General features: G+C 37.5%; 3 protein-coding genes across 4 annotated transcripts; 1 reads left to right on the top strand and 2 right to left on the bottom strand.

Annotated features, from left to right (window-relative positions):
* Positions 1 to 1384: 1384 nt before the first annotated feature.
* On the top strand, positions 1385 to 9753 carry LOC112507433 (transcription elongation factor SPT6 homolog). 2 transcript variants are annotated; one of them, XM_025112023.1, is made up of 17 exons: positions 1385 to 1608; positions 1721 to 1810; positions 2294 to 2426; positions 2513 to 2600; positions 2710 to 2863; positions 2956 to 3091; positions 3170 to 3437; positions 3519 to 3725; positions 3820 to 3939; positions 4030 to 4413; positions 4491 to 4601; positions 4707 to 5492; positions 5685 to 5826; positions 6753 to 7921; positions 8397 to 8606; positions 8738 to 9215; positions 9295 to 9753. In XM_025112023.1, the coding sequence occupies exons 1-17, from the start codon at positions 1575 to 1577 to the stop codon at positions 9600 to 9602; spliced, it is 4818 nt and encodes a 1605-aa protein (XP_024967791.1). In that variant the 5' UTR covers positions 1385 to 1574; the 3' UTR covers positions 9603 to 9753. The 2 variants fall into 2 exon arrangements, with proteins under 2 accessions (XP_024967791.1, XP_024967790.1); XM_025112022.1 differs by having other exon boundaries at positions 4012 to 4413.
* Positions 9754 to 9900: 147 nt separating this feature from the next.
* LOC112508066 (nascent polypeptide-associated complex subunit alpha-like protein 3) lies at positions 9901 to 12590 on the bottom strand. Its single transcript, XM_025112846.1, has 4 exons — positions 12438 to 12590; positions 11078 to 11144; positions 10665 to 10792; positions 9901 to 10340 (listed from the first exon to the last, which is right to left on the bottom strand). The coding sequence occupies exons 1-4, from the start codon at positions 12495 to 12497 to the stop codon at positions 9999 to 10001; spliced, it is 597 nt and encodes a 198-aa protein (XP_024968614.1). The 5' UTR covers positions 12498 to 12590; the 3' UTR covers positions 9901 to 9998.
* A 3153-nt stretch (positions 12591 to 15743) lies between these two features.
* Positions 15744 to 18792, bottom strand: LOC112507517 (probable E3 ubiquitin-protein ligase RHC1A). The gene is made up of 2 exons (XM_025112142.1): positions 18519 to 18792; positions 15744 to 16718 (listed from the first exon to the last, which is right to left on the bottom strand). Exon 2 carries the CDS (start codon positions 16706 to 16708, stop codon positions 15911 to 15913), a length of 798 nt encoding a protein of 265 aa, XP_024967910.1. The 5' UTR covers positions 16709 to 16718; positions 18519 to 18792; the 3' UTR covers positions 15744 to 15910.
* Between the last annotated feature and the right edge of the window lie 375 nt (positions 18793 to 19167).

Genomic DNA, 19167 nt, shown 5'->3' with positions numbered 1-19167 from the left:
CCCATGTAAATACTGACGATTATAAGGGGTTTGTTTACCAAATTTTCACCGAGTAAGCTTTTTATGGTTGTAACTTACCTTGCCGGTAAGCATGACAAAGACCGATAATCTTACCCGATAAGAGGCATAGCAAGGATCAATAATCTTATTYGATAAATGAAAATAAAGACTCTTACTCRGTAAATGCTTACTGGATAGAAAATATTTACTACAATATATTTTAATGGTTGAAAATGTTACMCGAYAAAGTAACTTGAGAAGGACTTGATGTTTGTGTTGCTGGTGGTTCAACAATTGCAACCAAGTATCGGGTTATTTAGAGAAAGGCTTAGTATCTGTCTCGTTTGAACTATTGAAGAGGGTGACAATATCTATTTCCCAAATTTTCTTTAAGCAACAGAACCTGATATATCTACCATATACTGTACTGTACAAGGGGAATTTCTATCATCTTTGAAATTTTGAAGAGGTACAAGTGAAAATATGCATAATCGTCAAGATGAAAGTGCGTTCACGTGTTGYAGTTACTTTAAGCCAACACAATGAAGATGTTCAAACCGTAAAGAAATATGAAAACAAAATCACAACAGATTAAACAATCCACTAGGAACTATAAGCAATATCTTACCTGAAGAAACACAGTGAAGAAGAAAACTAGAAAGGGGTAACAAATACTTCTTAAAAAACCCGTGGATCTTTGAGCAATTAAAAACGTGAATCGTCACCTCGGGGATGGGAGAAGAGACCAAAAGGTAACGATGAGAAAGTATATGTCACTTGGGTAGGGGAAGGATCGAAGATCAAGAGGAAAGGATATTTTTTTGATGTATATAATATTTATATTCGACAAATGCAATAAATGAACTCGCACACCCTCCTCACCTTTGGCCAGGTTTAAACCTCCGACATTATAGGAGGTCAAAGGCTATGAAACCGCAAGGAGTGATGAGAGCTAGTCTTGGGAAGATAAATTATGAGAGGAATGTTGGTATTGGAAATATGATTTGCAATTTATTGTTGTTTAAGTTTATGTCGATTACGATTATTTACTGTTTTAGTCCCTTATACTTAAAAGTAGGAATTCATTCAAGGATAGAAAATCGAAATAACAATAAATTGGCAATCATAGAAATGAAAATCGTAATTTATAACCCACAACGATGAAAATCGAAATTATTAACAAAATACAGGGACGAAAATCGTAATTTACTCAAACAACTAATTTTAAACTATAAGGACTAAAGCTGTAGTACAGGGACAAAAATTACAATTTTAACAAACACCAGGGACTAAGAACGTAGTTTTACTCAAATAAAAGAAGTTGGGTAAATTAGAAAAGCGTCAAAATGTTTTACCAAAATTTTACCGACACGAAGAATTGATGCTATTTAAGGCCACTTCGATCGAAACCCGYTTCGTATCATCTCTTCAACGACTCCGATTGTGCATCAAGTCACTGAGATTTGTTTCTTTAGCGTTTCTGAGTTTAGGGTTTCGCTCTAACCCAGCATTCTGGCTCTGGGTTCTTAGGGTTTTTGCTTCTACCTTTATTGTTTTTCTTCGCCAATCATAAAATGGCTGGAAAAACCGTATTATCAGACGAAGAAGGTGTTCTTATAACCCGCAACTTTTCAATTAACAAGCATTGTCTTTGATTTTTATGGTTATTTAGTGGGTTTTTGTTTCTTTTTGCACGATGGTTAATTATATGTACGTATAGATGAGATTGAAGTAGAAGAGGACGAGAGGGAAGAGCCTGATGGGGACGCAGTTGATCCTGAAGATCGTGACGAAGAGGACGAAGAAGATGGTACGAATTTTGTATATCTTTTATCAATAATCAATATTGGTTTACGCTGTAGAAGCTTCTTTAGGGTTTCTTTCTTGGCTTTATGTTTTCCCCAATTGTAGAAATCATAATATTTTCTCCATTTCAGTAAACCTGGAACATTATTTTTCGCTCTAGTTACATTGGTGCCACTTATTTGCAGAACAAATGAAAGTTTTGCATCTTTTTCACTCTATGGTGTGGATCCCTTCTGTCATGTCTGAGTTTAGGATTTATTTTGATGGTTTCTTGGGTATATTGAAGGTCATTTGCTTGTAATCTTGGTCTTGAACATGTGATATAGCTAGTTACAATGTCATGATAAATTGGGTTTACTTGGCATTAGAAGAATTGGGGATGCTATTTTGGTTGCAATTATATGTGATTATGTTTTAATGTCCACTGTTTTTATTTTGTTTCTTGGAGTCTAGCTTCTAATGTGATTTTGCTCTTGGACTTGTTCAGAAGAAGGAGAAGATGAGTATGAGAAAGACGGATTCATAGTGGACGATGTTGATGAAGATGAACAGGATGCGGAAGAAGAGGACAGGGCAGATAGTGATGAGGAGAGGCAAAGGAAGAAGAAAAGAAAGAAAAGGTGAATCCTTGTTAATTTTCTTTCTTCTTTTTATTGGTAATGCATGGCTACCATATCTTTCTAACTCGTGCTGCACCAATCTTAAGAGAATCGGAGAAGAACTATGTTCTAGATGAAGATGACTACGAGCTCCTCCAAGACAATAACATCACTGGCTTTCGTCGTCCAAAAGTTGTGAGTCACTTGGTCTACATTCTTATCTTCACTTCATAATCTTGATGGTGTTTTATCAGTTGGTTTTCTTTCCATCTGTGTGTTAATGTTTTTCTTGTAAATATGTTAGGAGAGTAAAAAATTTAAGCGACTAAAAAAAGCAAGGGCTGATGCTGATGAAGGGCAATCAGGATTTTCCGATGAGGAGGAATATAATAGGAGTGGAAAGGGTGGGCGGAGTGCAGAGGAGAAACTCAAACGTAGTTTATTTGGGGATGATGAGGGTATGTTCCTTTTAATTTCTCAACCGACTTTTTATTTATCGTGATCTTGAATGGTGCCATAGTGAAAACTGTAACTTGCCTATAACATTTAGGTCCTCCCATAGAGGATATTGCTGAAGAGGATCAACCTGAAGAGGAAGAGGATGGAGACATTGGTGAAGAAGAAGATGAAATGGCCGACTTCATTGTTGATGAAGAAGAGGTTGATGAGCATGGAGAACCAACAAGGTGAGTCTTGGTGCTTAATGGTATGTAGATGGTTTTTTTGTTGTTGGTTCCTTGTTGACACTGTCACACATAATGCAGGAGGAGGAAGGTTAACAAGAAAAAATCTAGGCAGGCCCCAGGAGTTTCCTCCTCCGCAATGCAGGAGGCTCATGACATATTTGGTGATGTTGATGAGCTCTTGAGGCAACGCAAATTGGGACTAGAAAAGATCAACAGGTTTGATGAAACTGGTGAATGGAGGGAAAGGAAGCTTGAAGACGAGTTCGAACCGATCATTCTTTCAGAGAAGTACATGACTGAGAAGGATGACCATATACGGGAGATAGACATTCCAGAAAGAATGCAGGTCATGATGTTAACATGCATATTTATGTCATTTTTCCTGTGTGCACTCTTTGTGTATTGATTCTGCAATTTGGGGTTGTAGATATCCGAGGAAAGCACTGGTCCTCCGCCAACAGATGATATGAGTATAGACGAGCAGAGTAACTGGATTCTTAATCAACTTGGAACGAGTATGGCGCCTTTGTTTGGCAAAGGAGGTACCAGGACAACTGAAGAAGGGCATGAGCTAGCAATACTTAAGGATGATGTTATGCGGTTTTTGGAATTTATGCATGTTCAGAAATTAGATGTAAGTGCTGTCTCTTATCTCTATGCTAAACCGCAAAATCTTTCAAGCTTTTCTTTGTTGGGATCTGTGGAGCTTCTAATGTCTTTGTTATCAGGTACCTTTTATTGCTATGTATAGGAAGGAGGAGTGCCGGAGCCTTTTTAAGGATCCAGAATCGCAAGCTGACAAGAACCAAAGTAACTCTGACCAAAAACCCAAACTGAGGTGGCACAAGGTAATTGCATGTCCATCGATTTCTCTTTTAGATTAACTTCATAGCATGAAGGAATTAATAACTTTAGCGGAGGTTGGATATACTATGCAGGTACTTTGGGCTATCTTGGAGCTAGACAGAAAGTGGTTACTGCTTCAAAAACGGAAAAGTGCTCTACAGTCGTACTACAATAAGCGATTTGAAGAAGAACGAAATGTGTATGATGAAACACGTCTTCATTTGAATCAGAAACTGTTCGATTCTATTACCAAGTCCCTCAAAGTTGCCGAGTCAGAAAGGGAAATCGATGATGTTGACTCAAAATTTAAYCTGCACTTTCCACCTGGTGAACATAATGTGGATGAAGGACAGTTCAAGAGACCAAAGAGAAAATCACAGTATAGCATYTGTAGCAAAGCTGGACTATGGGAGGTTGCTAGCAAGTTTGGCTATAGCTCCGAGGAATTTGGATTGCTTATTTCTCTTGAACAAATGGTTAGTAAGTTTTGCTTTTTACCACGCCCAATTGCACAATCTGATGGACCATTGATGTTGATGCTTTGTTTATACAGAGGATGGATGAATTGGAGGATGCAAAGGAAACCCCAGAAGAGGTGGCATCAACATTTACATGTGCAATGTTTGTAAATCCTCAAGCTGTCCTCAGAGGCGCTAGACACATGGTATTTGCTTAATGTGCTTCTTTTTTTCTGTTCTTTTTAGCTCTGGTACTTCGATTCGTAATTATAATCTGATTTTGCATGCATGTGTTCAACAACTTGTTATAGGCAGCAGTTGAGATTAGTTGYGAACCATGTGTCAGGAGACATGTACGTAGCATCTTCATGGATAACGCGGTGGTGTCGACTAGTCCCACTTCTGATGGCAATGTGGCTATAGATTCTCTTCATCAATTTGCGGGGATCAAGTGGTTGAAGGACAAACCTTTGACAAGATTTGAGGATGCCCAATGGCTTCTTATTCAAAAAGCTGAGGAGGAGAAGCTTATCCAAGTTTCTGTTAAGCTTCCAGTATCAGTTCATGATAAATTAATTAGTGATGCCCATGACTACTATCTTAGTGACGGTGTGAGTAAATCTGCTCAATTGTGGAATGAACAAAGGAAGTTGATAATAAAAGATGCTTTTGATGGGTTGCTTTTACCTTCTATGGCGAAAGAGGCAAGAGCGTTGTTGACCAGCAGAGCAAAAAACTGGTTACTCATGGAATACGGAAGGCTATTATGGGGCAAAGTCTCTGTGGCACCTTATCAGAAAAAGGATCATGATGTCAATTCCTCAGATGATTATGAAGCTGCACCAAGAGTTATGGCATGCTGTTGGGGACCTGGGAAGCCTGCAACAACATTTGTGATGTTGGATTCATATGGGGAAGTTCTTGATGTGCTATATGCGGGTTCCCTAAGTATACGTGGTCAAAGTGTTGCTGACCAACAACGTAAAAAGAACGATCAACAGCGGGTTGTTAAGTTCATGACGGATCACCAACCTCATGTTGTTGTTCTGGGAGCTGTGAATTTGTCTTGCGCTCGGCTAAAGGAGGATATTTATGAGGTAAATGCGTTTCCGTCATTTTTCTTGTTATCTTTCTGTTCTATATTTGTTTAGATCAGTCGTTCACAATTGTCATTTTACATCAACTTGCCTCTTTTTTACTGTTAGTTTGCTGTTGATTGTTTTTTAAATATCGTTGAAGGTAAAGTACAGATATGCACGATTTTTATTAATCTATTATTTCATTATCAGATCATTTTCAAGATGGTAGAAGATAACCCAAGAGATGTTGGCCATGAAATGGATGGTTTAAGCATTGTATATGCTGATGAGTCTCTCCCACACTTGTATGAAAATTCTCGTATATCATCTGATCAGCTTCAGCCGCAACCTGGTAATTAACTTATTGTTTGTGTTCGAGTCCTATACATATAGGGTCAGGGTTAATAGGAAAACCGCAAAAAAATGAAAAACTGACGAACACCTTGATAATTATTCATCTGGACGGTATGTACATGTGCATACAAACAATTTGTTAGGTATGCACATATGCATAACATGCACACGGCCACACGTGCATAAAAACTAAGAAACAACTTCAATTATTTGTATGCACATGTGCATACCGTCCAGTTGAATGGTTACCTGGTTGTTCCTCAATTTTTCAGAAACTCCCTCCCTCCCTCCCTCCCCCTCTCTCTCTATATATATACTATATTATAAAGCATTTGACAAAAACTCTTAAAAACAATTTTTTATGCATAGAGTATTGTTTATCGTGCATATTACTTAAAATTCAAGATTACAAGTAGAATGTGCATGAGTACATCTTATTAAAGCTCTATGTTTGAATTCGTGTAACTAACTGCAGATAAACATCAAATACATGATAAACATCATTTTAAATATAAAAAAATTAAAATATAATTAAGATAATCATTGAGTTCTAACAGAATACGTAATTATTATCTTAAATAAATTATTTTATTTAACCAAAAATAAATTAGTTCATTTTGAACTTCAATTAAATTATAATGAAAATTAAATTAAAGAAATTACACAAAAATAGAAACTTTTAAATAGTTACTAATAATGCTAATTTTTTTCACAAATTTATAATATCTTCAAATTTATATTTCATTCAAAAAATAAACATATTTTCTTTTTTTCAAAACCACATAAAGTCGCATTATAACATCGAGAGACCTAAAATATTAAATGAAACATTAAAATCAAGATGTATCTCGTTGCATTGTGCGAGTACCCTTCTAGTGTGTGTGTATATATATACATATAAGGTCTAACTTATCATTGTATCAGGCATTGTTAAGCGTGCTGTGGCCCTTGGACGTTATCTTCAAAATCCTTTAGCAATGGTTGCTACCCTCTGTGGACCATCAAAGGAGATATTATCATGGAAACTTAGTCCTCTGGAAAGCTTTCTGACCGCTGATGAGAAATATGGCATGGTTGAACAAATTATGGTAGATGCTACTAACCAAGTGGGTCTCGATGTGAATTTAGCCATAAGCCATGAATGGTTATTCGCTCCTCTACAGTTTATTTCCGGGCTTGGACCCAGAAAAGCTGCTTCTCTTCAGAGGTCCTTAGTGAGAGCTAGTTCAATATATACCAGAAAGGACTTGTTGAACCACGGTCTTGGCAAAAAGGTGTTTGTAAATGCAGTTGGGTTCTTACGTGTTCGCCGAAGTGGAAATGCTGCCAGCAGTAGTCAGTTCATTGATTTGTTGGATGATACAAGAATCCACCCGGAATCATATGGTCTTGCACAGGAGTTGGCTAAAGATATTTATAGCGCAGATAACCAAGATGATGTGAACGACGATGATGATATGCTTGAAATGGCGATAGAGCATGTGAGAGAAAATCCTAATTTATTGAAGAGTCTTGAGGTCAATGCGTATGCCAAATCCAAGAAACGGGAGAATAAGAAAGACACGCTCCATCATACGAGATTGGAGCTGATACAAGGTTTTCAGGACTGGCGAACAAAATATGCGGAACCTAGTCTGGATGAAGAGTTTTATATGATCTCTGGGGAGACAGAGGACACACTTTCCGAGGGTAGAATTGTGCAGGCAACTGTTCGTAGGGTTCAACCTCAAAGAGCAATATGTAATCTTGAGTCGGGATTGACTGGTATGCTCAGCAAGGAAGATTATAGTGACGACCGTAGGGACAATGATTTGACTGAGAGGTTGAATGAAGGTGATATCCTAACGTGCAAAATAAAATCGATTCAGAAAAATAGGCATCAGGTCTTCTTAAGCTGTAGAGAAAATGATTTAAGGAGCGACCGATCTCAAAACTATAGAGCCATGGATCCGTATTATCATGAAGACCGTGACAATTCCGAAAATGATAAAGAAAAAGCTCGTAAGGCGAAAGAGTTGGCAAAGAAACATTTCAAGCCAAGAATGATTGTTCATCCTCGATTCCAGAATATTACAGCCGATGAAGCAATGGAGGTGCGTGTATACAAATTATATCGCATATACTTGTATTAAAAACGCCTTTATTAATGTATCTGAAGGCCTCTTCCACAGGAATTGCCGAGATGGCATTTTTGTTCTTGGTGGTTCATGATCATTCCTGATTGTCTTTACGTTCCATTACTTCTATTTGTGAAATTCTATTCTTAGGTGCTTTGGTTGGCTTTCCATTAAATCCTCTATGGATAAAGCTGTCTGTGTGGATTAAYGTGTATGTATAGATTGTAGAGAGTTTTGTTTGGGAGGGTTTTTTCATAAACGGAAGGAGCATGTTTCTTAATTGGGAAGAACAAGTTTGGAAAAAACTTGACTATCTGCATAAAGCTCCCTCCTAGAAACTTTTSTATCATTAAGTCACTACCAAATAGTCAAGTATAACTGATTGAATAAGATGCAAGTCTCATTAAGCTCATTAAGCTGCTAACAAAGGACCATACTTTTGTCTCATTAGATGCTGTCTGATAAGGAACCTGGTGAGAGTATTGTTCGGCCTAGCTCTCGTGGACCCTCATACTTAACTTTGACGCTCAAGATCTACGATGGTGTTTACGCTCACAAAGACATTATCGAAGGCGGAAAGGAGAACAAGGACATTACAAGTATGCTGCGCCTTGGAAAAACACTAAAAATAGGAGAGGATGTATTTGAAGATCTGGATGAGGTCAGTCTCTAATGTTATATCGTTTCATCATGGAAGTCGATCCAAAAACAAACTGTTTCTGTGAATTTTATCCGAACAATGGTCTTTTACGGGCAGACCGTCACTGATGGCAACCATGTGTACTATTGCAGGTAATGGATCGGTATGTTGATCCATTAGTAGGTCACCTGAAGACGATGCTGGCATACCGCAAGTTTAGAGATGGGGTAAAAGCGGAAGTTGACGAGAGCTTAAGGAAAGAAAAATCTGAGAATCCATCGAGAATTGTTTACTCCTTTGGTATATCTCATGAACATCCCGGCACCCTTATCCTAACGTATATACGGAGTTCAAATCCACATCATGAGTATATCGGACTGTATCCAAAAGGGTTTAAATTCCGCAAGAAGATGTTTGAGGAAATTGATAGATTGGTGGCGTATTTTCAACGACACATTGATGATCCACATGATGCTGGGCCGTCAATTCGGTCAGTTGCAGCCATGGTGCCAATGCGCAGCCCAGCAACTGGTGGTTCTGGTGGTTGGGGTGGTTCCAATAGCAATGAGAGCGGGTGGAGAGGCTCGTCTGGAGATCGAGAAAGAACTTCTACTCCGAGCTCTAGAAGTGGTGTGTTTTGTTCACCCGTCCTCGTGAATCCGACTAATTTTCTGTTTTGATCGTTTTACATCTGTGTGATGTGTTGCAGGTAGAAGTGATTACAGGAACGGTGGCGGTCATGATGCACATCCGAGCGGTGTGCCTAGGCCTTACGGCAGTGGTGGTGGTCGTGGGCGGGGGCGAGGAGGACGAGGGTATCACAACCGAGGAAACGAGGGTGGGTCGAAGGAAGGGGAAGATGGGTGGGGTAGCTTTCCAGGTGCAAAAACTCAAAACTCTCCAGGAAGGGAAGCTTTTCCCGGTGGTTGGGTTGACGGTGGCAGCAAGAGAAGTTCTGTCCAATCACAAGCCGGAGGAAGTGGCGGTGGCGGTGCTGGGTGGTCGACTGGATGGTAGTAGTAGTTTTATTTCTTTGTTTTACATGAATTGGAATCTTGTACTTGCAGATGTATTAGTTCTTATTTCTTTCTGTTTTAGATATAAATTTTGTTCTTGAATATTGTTTGGATAGAAATATAAGATGCTGCCGATTGCGAAGGTGCTCGGTTTTACGACTTGTATCCGCTTTTGTCATTTTGGGTCTTTCACTTAAATGACCGTTACTATTTATTAATGCTTATTAGCTAAATAAAACCTAAATAAAACCATTTGAGGACGAATTTACCCCTAATGAAATGAAATAAAAAAAGATTACAAGTAAAACAAACCATTTTCTTTATAAATCCTCATAAAGTTGTTTTTGGATGCATAAAAAACATCATAAACATACAGGAATATAGAATTGGAGAGGTTCTAGTTTGTGAGTTCCATAATTGCAGATACTATGTCTCCATCTGCAGCCTTGAGAGCCTTAACTGCCTTTGATCTGGAAACCCCGGCTTGTGTCATCACGAGCTCGATATCTTTGGGCTCGACCCCATTCTCGTCAATGTCKTCTTCTTCATCATCCACCACTCTCAACTCAGCCTCAGGCTTTGATACCACGTTACTAAGGTTCGAAGGGGCTTTGAATTGCTCGGCTGCTTGGCTCTGCAACTGTGAGCTCAGGTCCTCGATCTTCGCTTCACCAAATATCACRTATGTGTCTGAAGCAGGCGACTTGAAAACATCCGGTTTTGAGATCACAAACAGAATCTGTTTTAAAAATATTTTAATTGTTAGTCAATGACAATGTTTATTAAACTAGAGGGAGGTTTAGAGGAGMACCCAACACAATGAAAAACTGAGGAATAGCTGGTACCTATTCATTCGGACGGTATACATGTACATACAAGTAACTGAAGTTGTTTCTTGGTTTTTATGCATGTGCATACCAAACAAACTGCTTACAAATTACATGTATGCATGTGTGCATATAGTCCAGATGAACCGTTACCAAGGTTATTTTGCGGTTTTCCATTGAATTTGACCCAATTAAACTATATGTCAAATCAAAAGCTGCTGCAATGAACAACTGACATTCTTGCTCTTTTTGACGGTAACACGACTGACTCCAGGAATGGGCTTCATCCCGAGCTTTAACATGGCCTTCCGGCTTTTTTTCTCGCTTCTGCTTTGCCTAGACCTACCGCTGGCATCTCCTTGGCCTGCTTACAACACAAACTCAGCCATTAATATCTAATCATGTATCGTTTAAATAAAGAAAGTGTATTACACTACTTGGTTTATATCGCAATTACCATACATAACAGAAATAGTGATTCATTGCGAATCTGCTAGCGAAGAACACCATATTGGTAGCATGAGGTTGCTTAAGTTTGCAAAGGATTGATGAATCAAWATGATTGAAATTTCAATCATGGGTGATGGAACACTCATGAATGATCGTTAGACTACTAATTTTTGCATACAGTTCAATTACATACTCTCACCTTCGGCATCATCTTCATCATCATCTTCATCATCGTCATCTTCGTCTTCAACCAGTGGTTCATCATGCTGCAGAAAGTATCATTTAAACATCAGAGACATTACCTATATAGTCATCAGCTTTAAAACCAAAAGCTAAACCCACAAGTCTTGAAAGGATATATGAGCAACATATAACTAATCAATTGACACGCTATCGATTTGGTAGGAAAATAAGACCCCGAAAATGGCAAATCTTGTCTTGTGTTTGGTTGGGTGTGAGGAATGAAGTTTTCATAGAACCAGTTAAGTAAATTTAACCATTTATTTCATGCGATTGGTTGTTTTTACGGTTACCGATGCAATGGACTTACATTCCCTACCATTCATGATGAATCATCACCGATGTCCCCCATCATTCATAATAAATCATCCATTCTGAATGACTAACCAAACATGATAATTTGACTCCATAGAAGCAATCCAAGAGGCACTTGATTGATTCCCTACCATTCATAATGAATAATGCATTCTGAATGACTAACCAAACATGATAAATTGACTCCATAGAAGTAATCCAAAAGACATTTAACTGGATCAAAACCCTAAACCCTAAATGGCTAAAACCACACTGATTCTATCTTCTGAACTATAAATCATTATTTATAGCTAGCAACTAAAGAAACTACAAGCAACTACTTAAACAACCCTGGGAAAAGAACATCTTCATACAGCTGTGATTACAATCACATCTGAACAATCAAAATTTTCACTTGTCTTTATGAGTTTTCAGCGTTTTGGAWCCTAGTAAGTCCTTTTTGAAACTTGACATTATGAAGAACTGATCTCTGAAATCAAGGAAACCCTAGCAATTTCTTATGAAGAAGGCAATAATCAAAAGAAATTACTTCAACAAACAAGAAGCCTTCTAAATCATGCCCTCATTTCTTATCAATTTCTATATACATTACAATTCATCAGGAGAAAAGATATTTGCAAACATCACAAACTGTTCCACAAATATACCCAAACCTACAGTTCATATGACGAACAATAGTAACAATGCAGATACACAACATTTAGATCATTTTTTTGCCTAAAAAATAATCAAAATGAGCTAATCAGAGTGCAGTACAGCAATACGGTGCTAGATCAAGCTTTTTGCAGCCATATCTGGCATACATCCAGRCCTTAATTAATCATCCATAGATGATACATTCTTAAACTACATCCCCCCGTTTTTTTGCTACAATTTACATATAATATAACCCGAAACCGAAACACCAAAATGGTCGAGTGCAAACTGCAAAGCTAATAAAGGGTTGTACTGAGATCAAATCGAAGAAATATGAAAGGAAAGAATGTAAGCGATAGAGATCTTACATCAATCTTYTGTTGTTCGAGATGGGATGCGAGGAGTTCTTCTTGTGTTTGAGCAGTCATGGTGATGCAGAGAGGGTTTGCCGAAATGCGAGCAGAAGAAATCACAAAACCCTAAACACCAAACTATTTGGGTTTTTAAAACATTCGGACAAATACTAATCGTTGGATTATCTAATTAATACAATGCCTATCTTTTTCATTTTTCAAGGAGTGAATTACAGATTTGGTCCCTGTAATATGTGAAAAATTATGGATAACGTCCCTATACTCAAHTAATTATGGATTTGGTCCTCAWAGTTATCATTTTTCTATGGTTAAGTCCTTCACACTAACAGAATCTGTTAACCTAGGGTTAAAAAGACCAAAATACTCTTTATTTGTTTTTTCTAATAAAAATAACATATATASTATTATATTTTTTACTTTTAATTATTTTTTTCTTGTTCGTGTAAGAAAATACATATTAAGAACACCCAGTAACAGGAACACCACCATTCACTATTTACCAAAGAGTCTTTGTCTTAGCAGTTAGGAGTGAACACGGGTTGGGTTGGACGGTTTATGATATTTTTACAACCCAACTCAATTATAGCGGTTTGGGAAATCTCAACCCAACTCATTTAAAAGTATAACCCAACCCAATCCAACCCTTGCGGGTTAGGGCGAGTTGGGTTGGGTTGACGGTTTATTAAAGTCATAAGATGAAATTTCATCTAAAAATTCACTTATTTGAATCACCTCATTATTCTCTTTTTTAACCAACTTTGTGTGCATACAAGGACCTCCACCATTTTTGGACTCAAAGAACTTCTAAACGAGTCTAAAATATGACTGCTAGTACTAAAAGCGGATTCAGATGATACAGTAGATATAGGTATAGCAAGAACATCTCTAGCTATCATAGACAAAATGTTATACCTATTAGTATTATATTTCCACCAAAGTACTACGTCAAATGATGAAGCCTTTGGATTGATAGATCCATCAACCAAATATCTATCAACGTCGTTCATGTTTTCCGACACGTCCATTTGTTGTTGTTGCAAAAATGATTCCAATAATTTTTTCCTTTGAGATTCTTTAGAATCATTCTTTGGTTGCAACTCATGAACAAGTTCCCTAAATTTTTCACCCTCTATAATACTAAAGGGTTGTTCATCATTAAGCACAAACCTAGTCACGGCTTTGCGACATCTCTCTTTATTAAATGACACCTCATTTTCATTGACAGTAGGAAAACTAAGCAATTTTTGTTTTTTATCGCTAGAGCTATCCAAATACTTCTTATATTTGTTCCTTAAGTGATTCCACAAAGAACTTGTGCCAATTTTCTTACTATGGTAAACATAGTCTTTTCCACAATAATTTCAAAAACATCAAGAGTCCTTTTTTGAAAAGTAATCCCAAACGTTTGAAGTTCTATCACCTCTTTTCTTAGACGAGTTTGGTTCATCATTGTCTTCGATTTTTGGAGGTTTAGGATTATTTTCCATTGCTCATATACATCGTCAATTAAGATAACGTTTTCAGAAAGACATAAAATATGCAAATGCAACTCAGAAAGACATAACTTGAAGCAATGACGTAGGGTTAGTGTTTCTAATTTCTATTTCTGTTGGGTTAACACATAAGAGGTTAAGGGCTTAAAGGTCTAAGGGTTATTGGACTAAGGGCTTAAGACCAAATTCCCAAACACTTCCTTAATTTTTGTAAATATCACACACATATATATATATATACACATAGTTTTATATATATATATATATATATATATATATATATATATATATATATATATATAATATATATTAGCGAAGGTTTGGCGGTTTGGGTTGGTTTGGGTTGGGTTAAGTTATGCTAACTCAATTTCAACCCTCCTAATTAGCGGTTTGGCGGTTTGGCGGTTTGACGGGTTGGATTTAATTGAGTTGTTAGCGGGTTGGGTTGGGCGGGTTTCACGGGTTGACGGTTTTTTGTTCACCCCTATTAGCAGTATCGTAGTCTTTGGCCTCCTAAACCCTAAACCTCACCTTGAATATGTGAGTTTATTTGTTACATTTGTATATAAATTTTATATAGTTCAAAAAGAAAGACCAGACACAAATCCGAAGACAAACAATATGATACTTCTAAATTAAACAACTTGTATTAACACAAGTCGAATGTGACCCAAGTCATTATCGTCATTGGCAGATAAAAATCTCCTTTTCTGAATTCTCACGTTTCGATCTTGTCCATCAATCACACGTATAAATATCATCAAAGAAATCTATTTTTTTACCCGTCATGGCATCCACCACCTTCTCCATCCCCTAGGTTATTCTAAACTTTTAATCACCAAACGTTATATTTTTATTTTACCATAAGCAAATTTAGGGTTCGGTTCACGTGAGACCAACTTGTTTTCGTGGACCACTTTGTTACACTTAAAACTTCATAGCAAAACGTGAAGGTAAAAAAAATCGAGCCTTCACAATAAAAACAGTGTAAAGGTTACCTTTAAAGCGTTTTGCTGTGAAGTTTCAAATGCAAAAAAAGTGGTCTCACAGGTCTCACGAAAACAGGCTGGTCTCACATGATCTCAAGTCAGCAAATTTAAGTTACAAGTATGTCATCTCTTTTACCAGTTTCGTGTAAACGACATAAAGTTGCAAGTTCGGCGGTTTCCTTCAATGTTATTATAGTTTAATCGCCTATTAGACACATTTTGCAAACTCTCTTACCTCTTTATATATTAATACCTATTTTTTTTTATTCTGATACCATGAAGGCTGCAAGTCCGTTTGTCAAAAACTGCCCACGTCAAATTAACTCGTTTGTATGAATATTTTTGAAACTTTTCATCGAGCGAATTACAGATGCAACCATCATATCCAATATTTTTTTATCGAAACAACACTGGTGCTTGAAAAAACATTAACGAAAACATATACTAGCGAATGTCGCAAAAATAAGATCGTGTTTGAGGGTGAAAAAATCTTATATCGTCTGTCTGGCATAAATTTGTTATTCCGAGGGATAGAAGACCGATGGGTTTGATGGAATTAAATAGAGYAATGGATTGTTTCWGAGGCGTTTYTGGTATTAATTTGTTTGAGTTGTCTTAATAGGGACAAGTGAGGAGTCCCGACTTATCCCATTCCATATAGTCATTTTGGCTTAATGGCTTAACGATTAAGTCRTAGAAAAACACTTCTATATGACTGAACGAATAAGCTACCGGACCATTAAGCCCCTATTTCTAGTTTATAGATTTATATTCACTACCCATAAACTTCGTTAAAAAGCACTTAATATAAACTGTGAATGAGATTAATGAATGCAAGAAATGAACCAAATTGACCAACAACCAACCAACCAACCTTCATTGATCTTTATGACCAGTCTTGTAGATGCACAAAGAAAAAGAAGCAACTAACCCTTTCTTTAACTTAAAACTTGATGCAGAAYGTTTCGATGGCGTGGGTCAGGGATTACGATCCAAACGGCCACAAGAAAGACCACGGACCATGGCGTACTCGACTCCCCCTCCGGCTGCCGCCMCCGCTCTGATGACTACATCCGCCCGACCCTTTTGTTGTCACCTCACGGCGACAAACCGGGCATGAGCTCACCTGGGCTAACCAAGGAGCGATGCATCCGGAATGATATAGATGTTTACACGGCAACTTCTTCGCACTCGACCCCAATATAAGTTTCTCTTTACAAACAGCACAATGGGAATCGGATCGCGCGTCTTTCTTTGAAATTCTAACGGTAGGCAGTGCATCGATTGATGATTTCGAAGCTGGTGGAGGAACTTCTTGATCACGACTGTTGAACTGTTCAAAAAATTCTTCGACTCCAGGTCCCACAAAGAAGTCTGCGCCGTTTTCTCGTCTGAATCCAAGTACCTCGTTGAAAAGCTCGAAAAGTCCACCGTTGTTAGGGATACTAACGGGCATATCGCCGGTATAAATAGGCCAAGGTCCCCACATACTATTTTCGCCATCTTCCGAGACCGCTTCTTGTTGCTCTCTGTGATTAGAATTGTTTTGTTGTGTTTCTTGTCTTCTGAAAAGGTTTGAGAAGGTTTCCATGATGCCTGACCTCGGGGGGGTTTGTTCTTCGACGTCGATGTTTGTGGTTAGTATATTTTCGAGTTCTTGAACAAACCCTCCTCCGCATTCACAACAAATTTGGTTTTGTCCCACTAGAGTAACTAATTGCCTGCAAGTGTAACACCAATGGGTGCTTCTGCTATTTGATGTAGTTGTTCTGTCTGGCTCCATTTGAGACAAACTGTAGCAAGATTTTGGATTAGTTTTCTACACTTAAGAATTCAACTAATAGACACACAGCTTTACAAAAACTAATATTACAAAGAGGGAAGCATGAAGTTAAAGTTTCCAAGACCAGTCCAAGCGGTCCGGGGACCACCATGGCTCCTCTCTTCTCGAGAATCCATACATCCCTTATCAGTGTATAAACAGCTATCTCTCGAACACAAGTTTAGGTTCGGCCTCAATGGGAAAATAAAATGGAGCACTTAACAATGCATCTTCACAGACCAAGAACTAGTTTAACTTCAGTTCTGTTTACCAATACAAATTCGGTAAGTGCTAACACTGTAAAAGTGCGGTCTCGGTAAGAGGTTCTGTTTGGTAAGCCCTGACTGAAATAGCTGTTTACCAAGTGTTTTGTAGTAACTGTATACAGATAAGATACCTTTGGGGTGGGCTAAATGCACCTGAGTGATGCTATATACATCGCTACATAAGTCAAAATCAAGTCAAATTTTTTATGTTAGATATGTGGGAGGAGAATTTTAGCATATAGGGGTGCATTTAGCAATCATAGAAGTGCAATTAGTCTAGCCCATGCGATCCTATATATTGTTAAATGTACCCTTACCTATAACTTTCTTTCTCAAACAGATCAAATATACGACATACTGTTTATATTCCTAATGAATGAATTGACTTGATTCTGACATAAAAATGGTGTATATATAGCATTACCCAAAATTTTTATCATCTTGTGTTTTTTTTTTTTTTTTGTAAGGGTGTCCGGGCCAAAGCCCGACTAATCCCCGGCAATTTTGGAGGCTAAACATGGCCCCACTTAAATGTCGCCAACACTCCCCTCCCAAGGCTCGAACTCGGGTTCATGACTATGCCATGCCCAAGCCTTTACCACTAGGCTGRAAGGTCTTGTGTTGATGGGGCAATTGAAATAATAATGCTGACTCCATAGATGCAGGTCAGCACCATTAATCATATAAGTCTTTAGGTAAACTAGCTGATGTTGACAGAACCAACACCGGTCAATAGTGGGTAAACAACACACAAAACTAAATCTTTCAAACGAAAAGAGATACATTTGGCCCTATTGAATTCAAGCAAGTACTTTCCAAAGAACTACAGCCAAAAGTCAAAAGTGCAGCTAWGGATTCCATTCCAAACATCTTTATGAAAAACAAAAGTGGAGCTAAATTAATAACAAATTCCATATCAAATTCTGTGTTTGTGAAGAACACATTACAAATTGATAAATKTTGGATTGGGTGAACGAAATCCATATCCATTTTATTACATTTTGAAAACATTGGGTTTTGAACGTTTCTATATGAACTTCAAGAATCCAACAAATGAATTTTAGATCTGCAAATCAACCACGTTGATCTAAAAAAGTCAACATGAAGAAAAAGGAGAGATATTAACCAATATATTTCCTTATGCCTAAAATRTAACACTCGTATAATTATGTGATGGTTTCCGATTACTCGATTAGATTAGATTCGATCAGGGGACCCCAGCTCAAAGTATATGAAAGAATCATTAAGCATACCAGATGAGATCAGCTAAAGCTAATTCGGCCGTAAGGATCCAGATAATAGAAGCCGACAAATGCATCAAAGAAGATAGCAAAAATGAATAAGTGAATGACGATCTAGCTCACTCAACTGAATCTGATACTACTTCATAAACAATCGCCAATTCAACATTGCAGATCAGGATTAAGACTAAGATTAAGAAAGAATTGAAGATGAGATGCATAGATAAGGAATGCAATTATCGGGGGCGAAGATTGATTGATTACCTTTGATTTTTKATCCAAATGCAATGAGTGGAGATTTGAGATTGGAACGGATTTGGAGGAGGAGGAGGAGGTTAGCAATAGCAGAGATGCTCTCAGCACAAATGTTGAGGTGTAATGTAGTGGGGTCGTAGCTAGGTGCTAAAGTGAGCATGGTGCGTATTGCCACCGTCAAACTTATCCACGTGGTGGTGGTCATGGCCTATAATTTATCTTCTACACGTCATTTTCCTTTCATTCCCCTCGCATTCTTTGGGCAATCGTAATTCTAACAATCTTTTCATCAATTATTTACTAAACAATTATCCATATATTACTTATCTTACTGATTGAACATAAAAATATTCGAAAATCTTACTAGTAAATACTTACCTGGTAAAYATTTGCYATATACATACTTATTTATGTCAAKATCAGATCAAATTATATATTGAAAATGTAWAAAAGTAAAAAGATACAAGTGTRTATATTTAACAATATATAATACTTTATGCAGCACATTTTCCGATATAAAAGAAGTATCATCATACAATCATTTTTGATTGAATACAACACTTATATGAAGAAGTAGAAGAAAGAAAGCAATTTCTGGTATGGCATTGAAGAGAAAGCAAAGGAATGAATGAAAGGAATGCAGTTATTTGGACATGAA

The sequence above is a fragment of the Cynara cardunculus genome, assembly GCF_001531365.2.
Source record: "Cynara cardunculus var. scolymus isolate 2C chromosome LG 2, CcrdV1, whole genome shotgun sequence".
NCBI lineage: Eukaryota > Viridiplantae > Streptophyta > Magnoliopsida > Asterales > Asteraceae > Cynara > Cynara cardunculus.
This window is presented reverse-complemented; position numbering and strand designations above follow the sequence as displayed.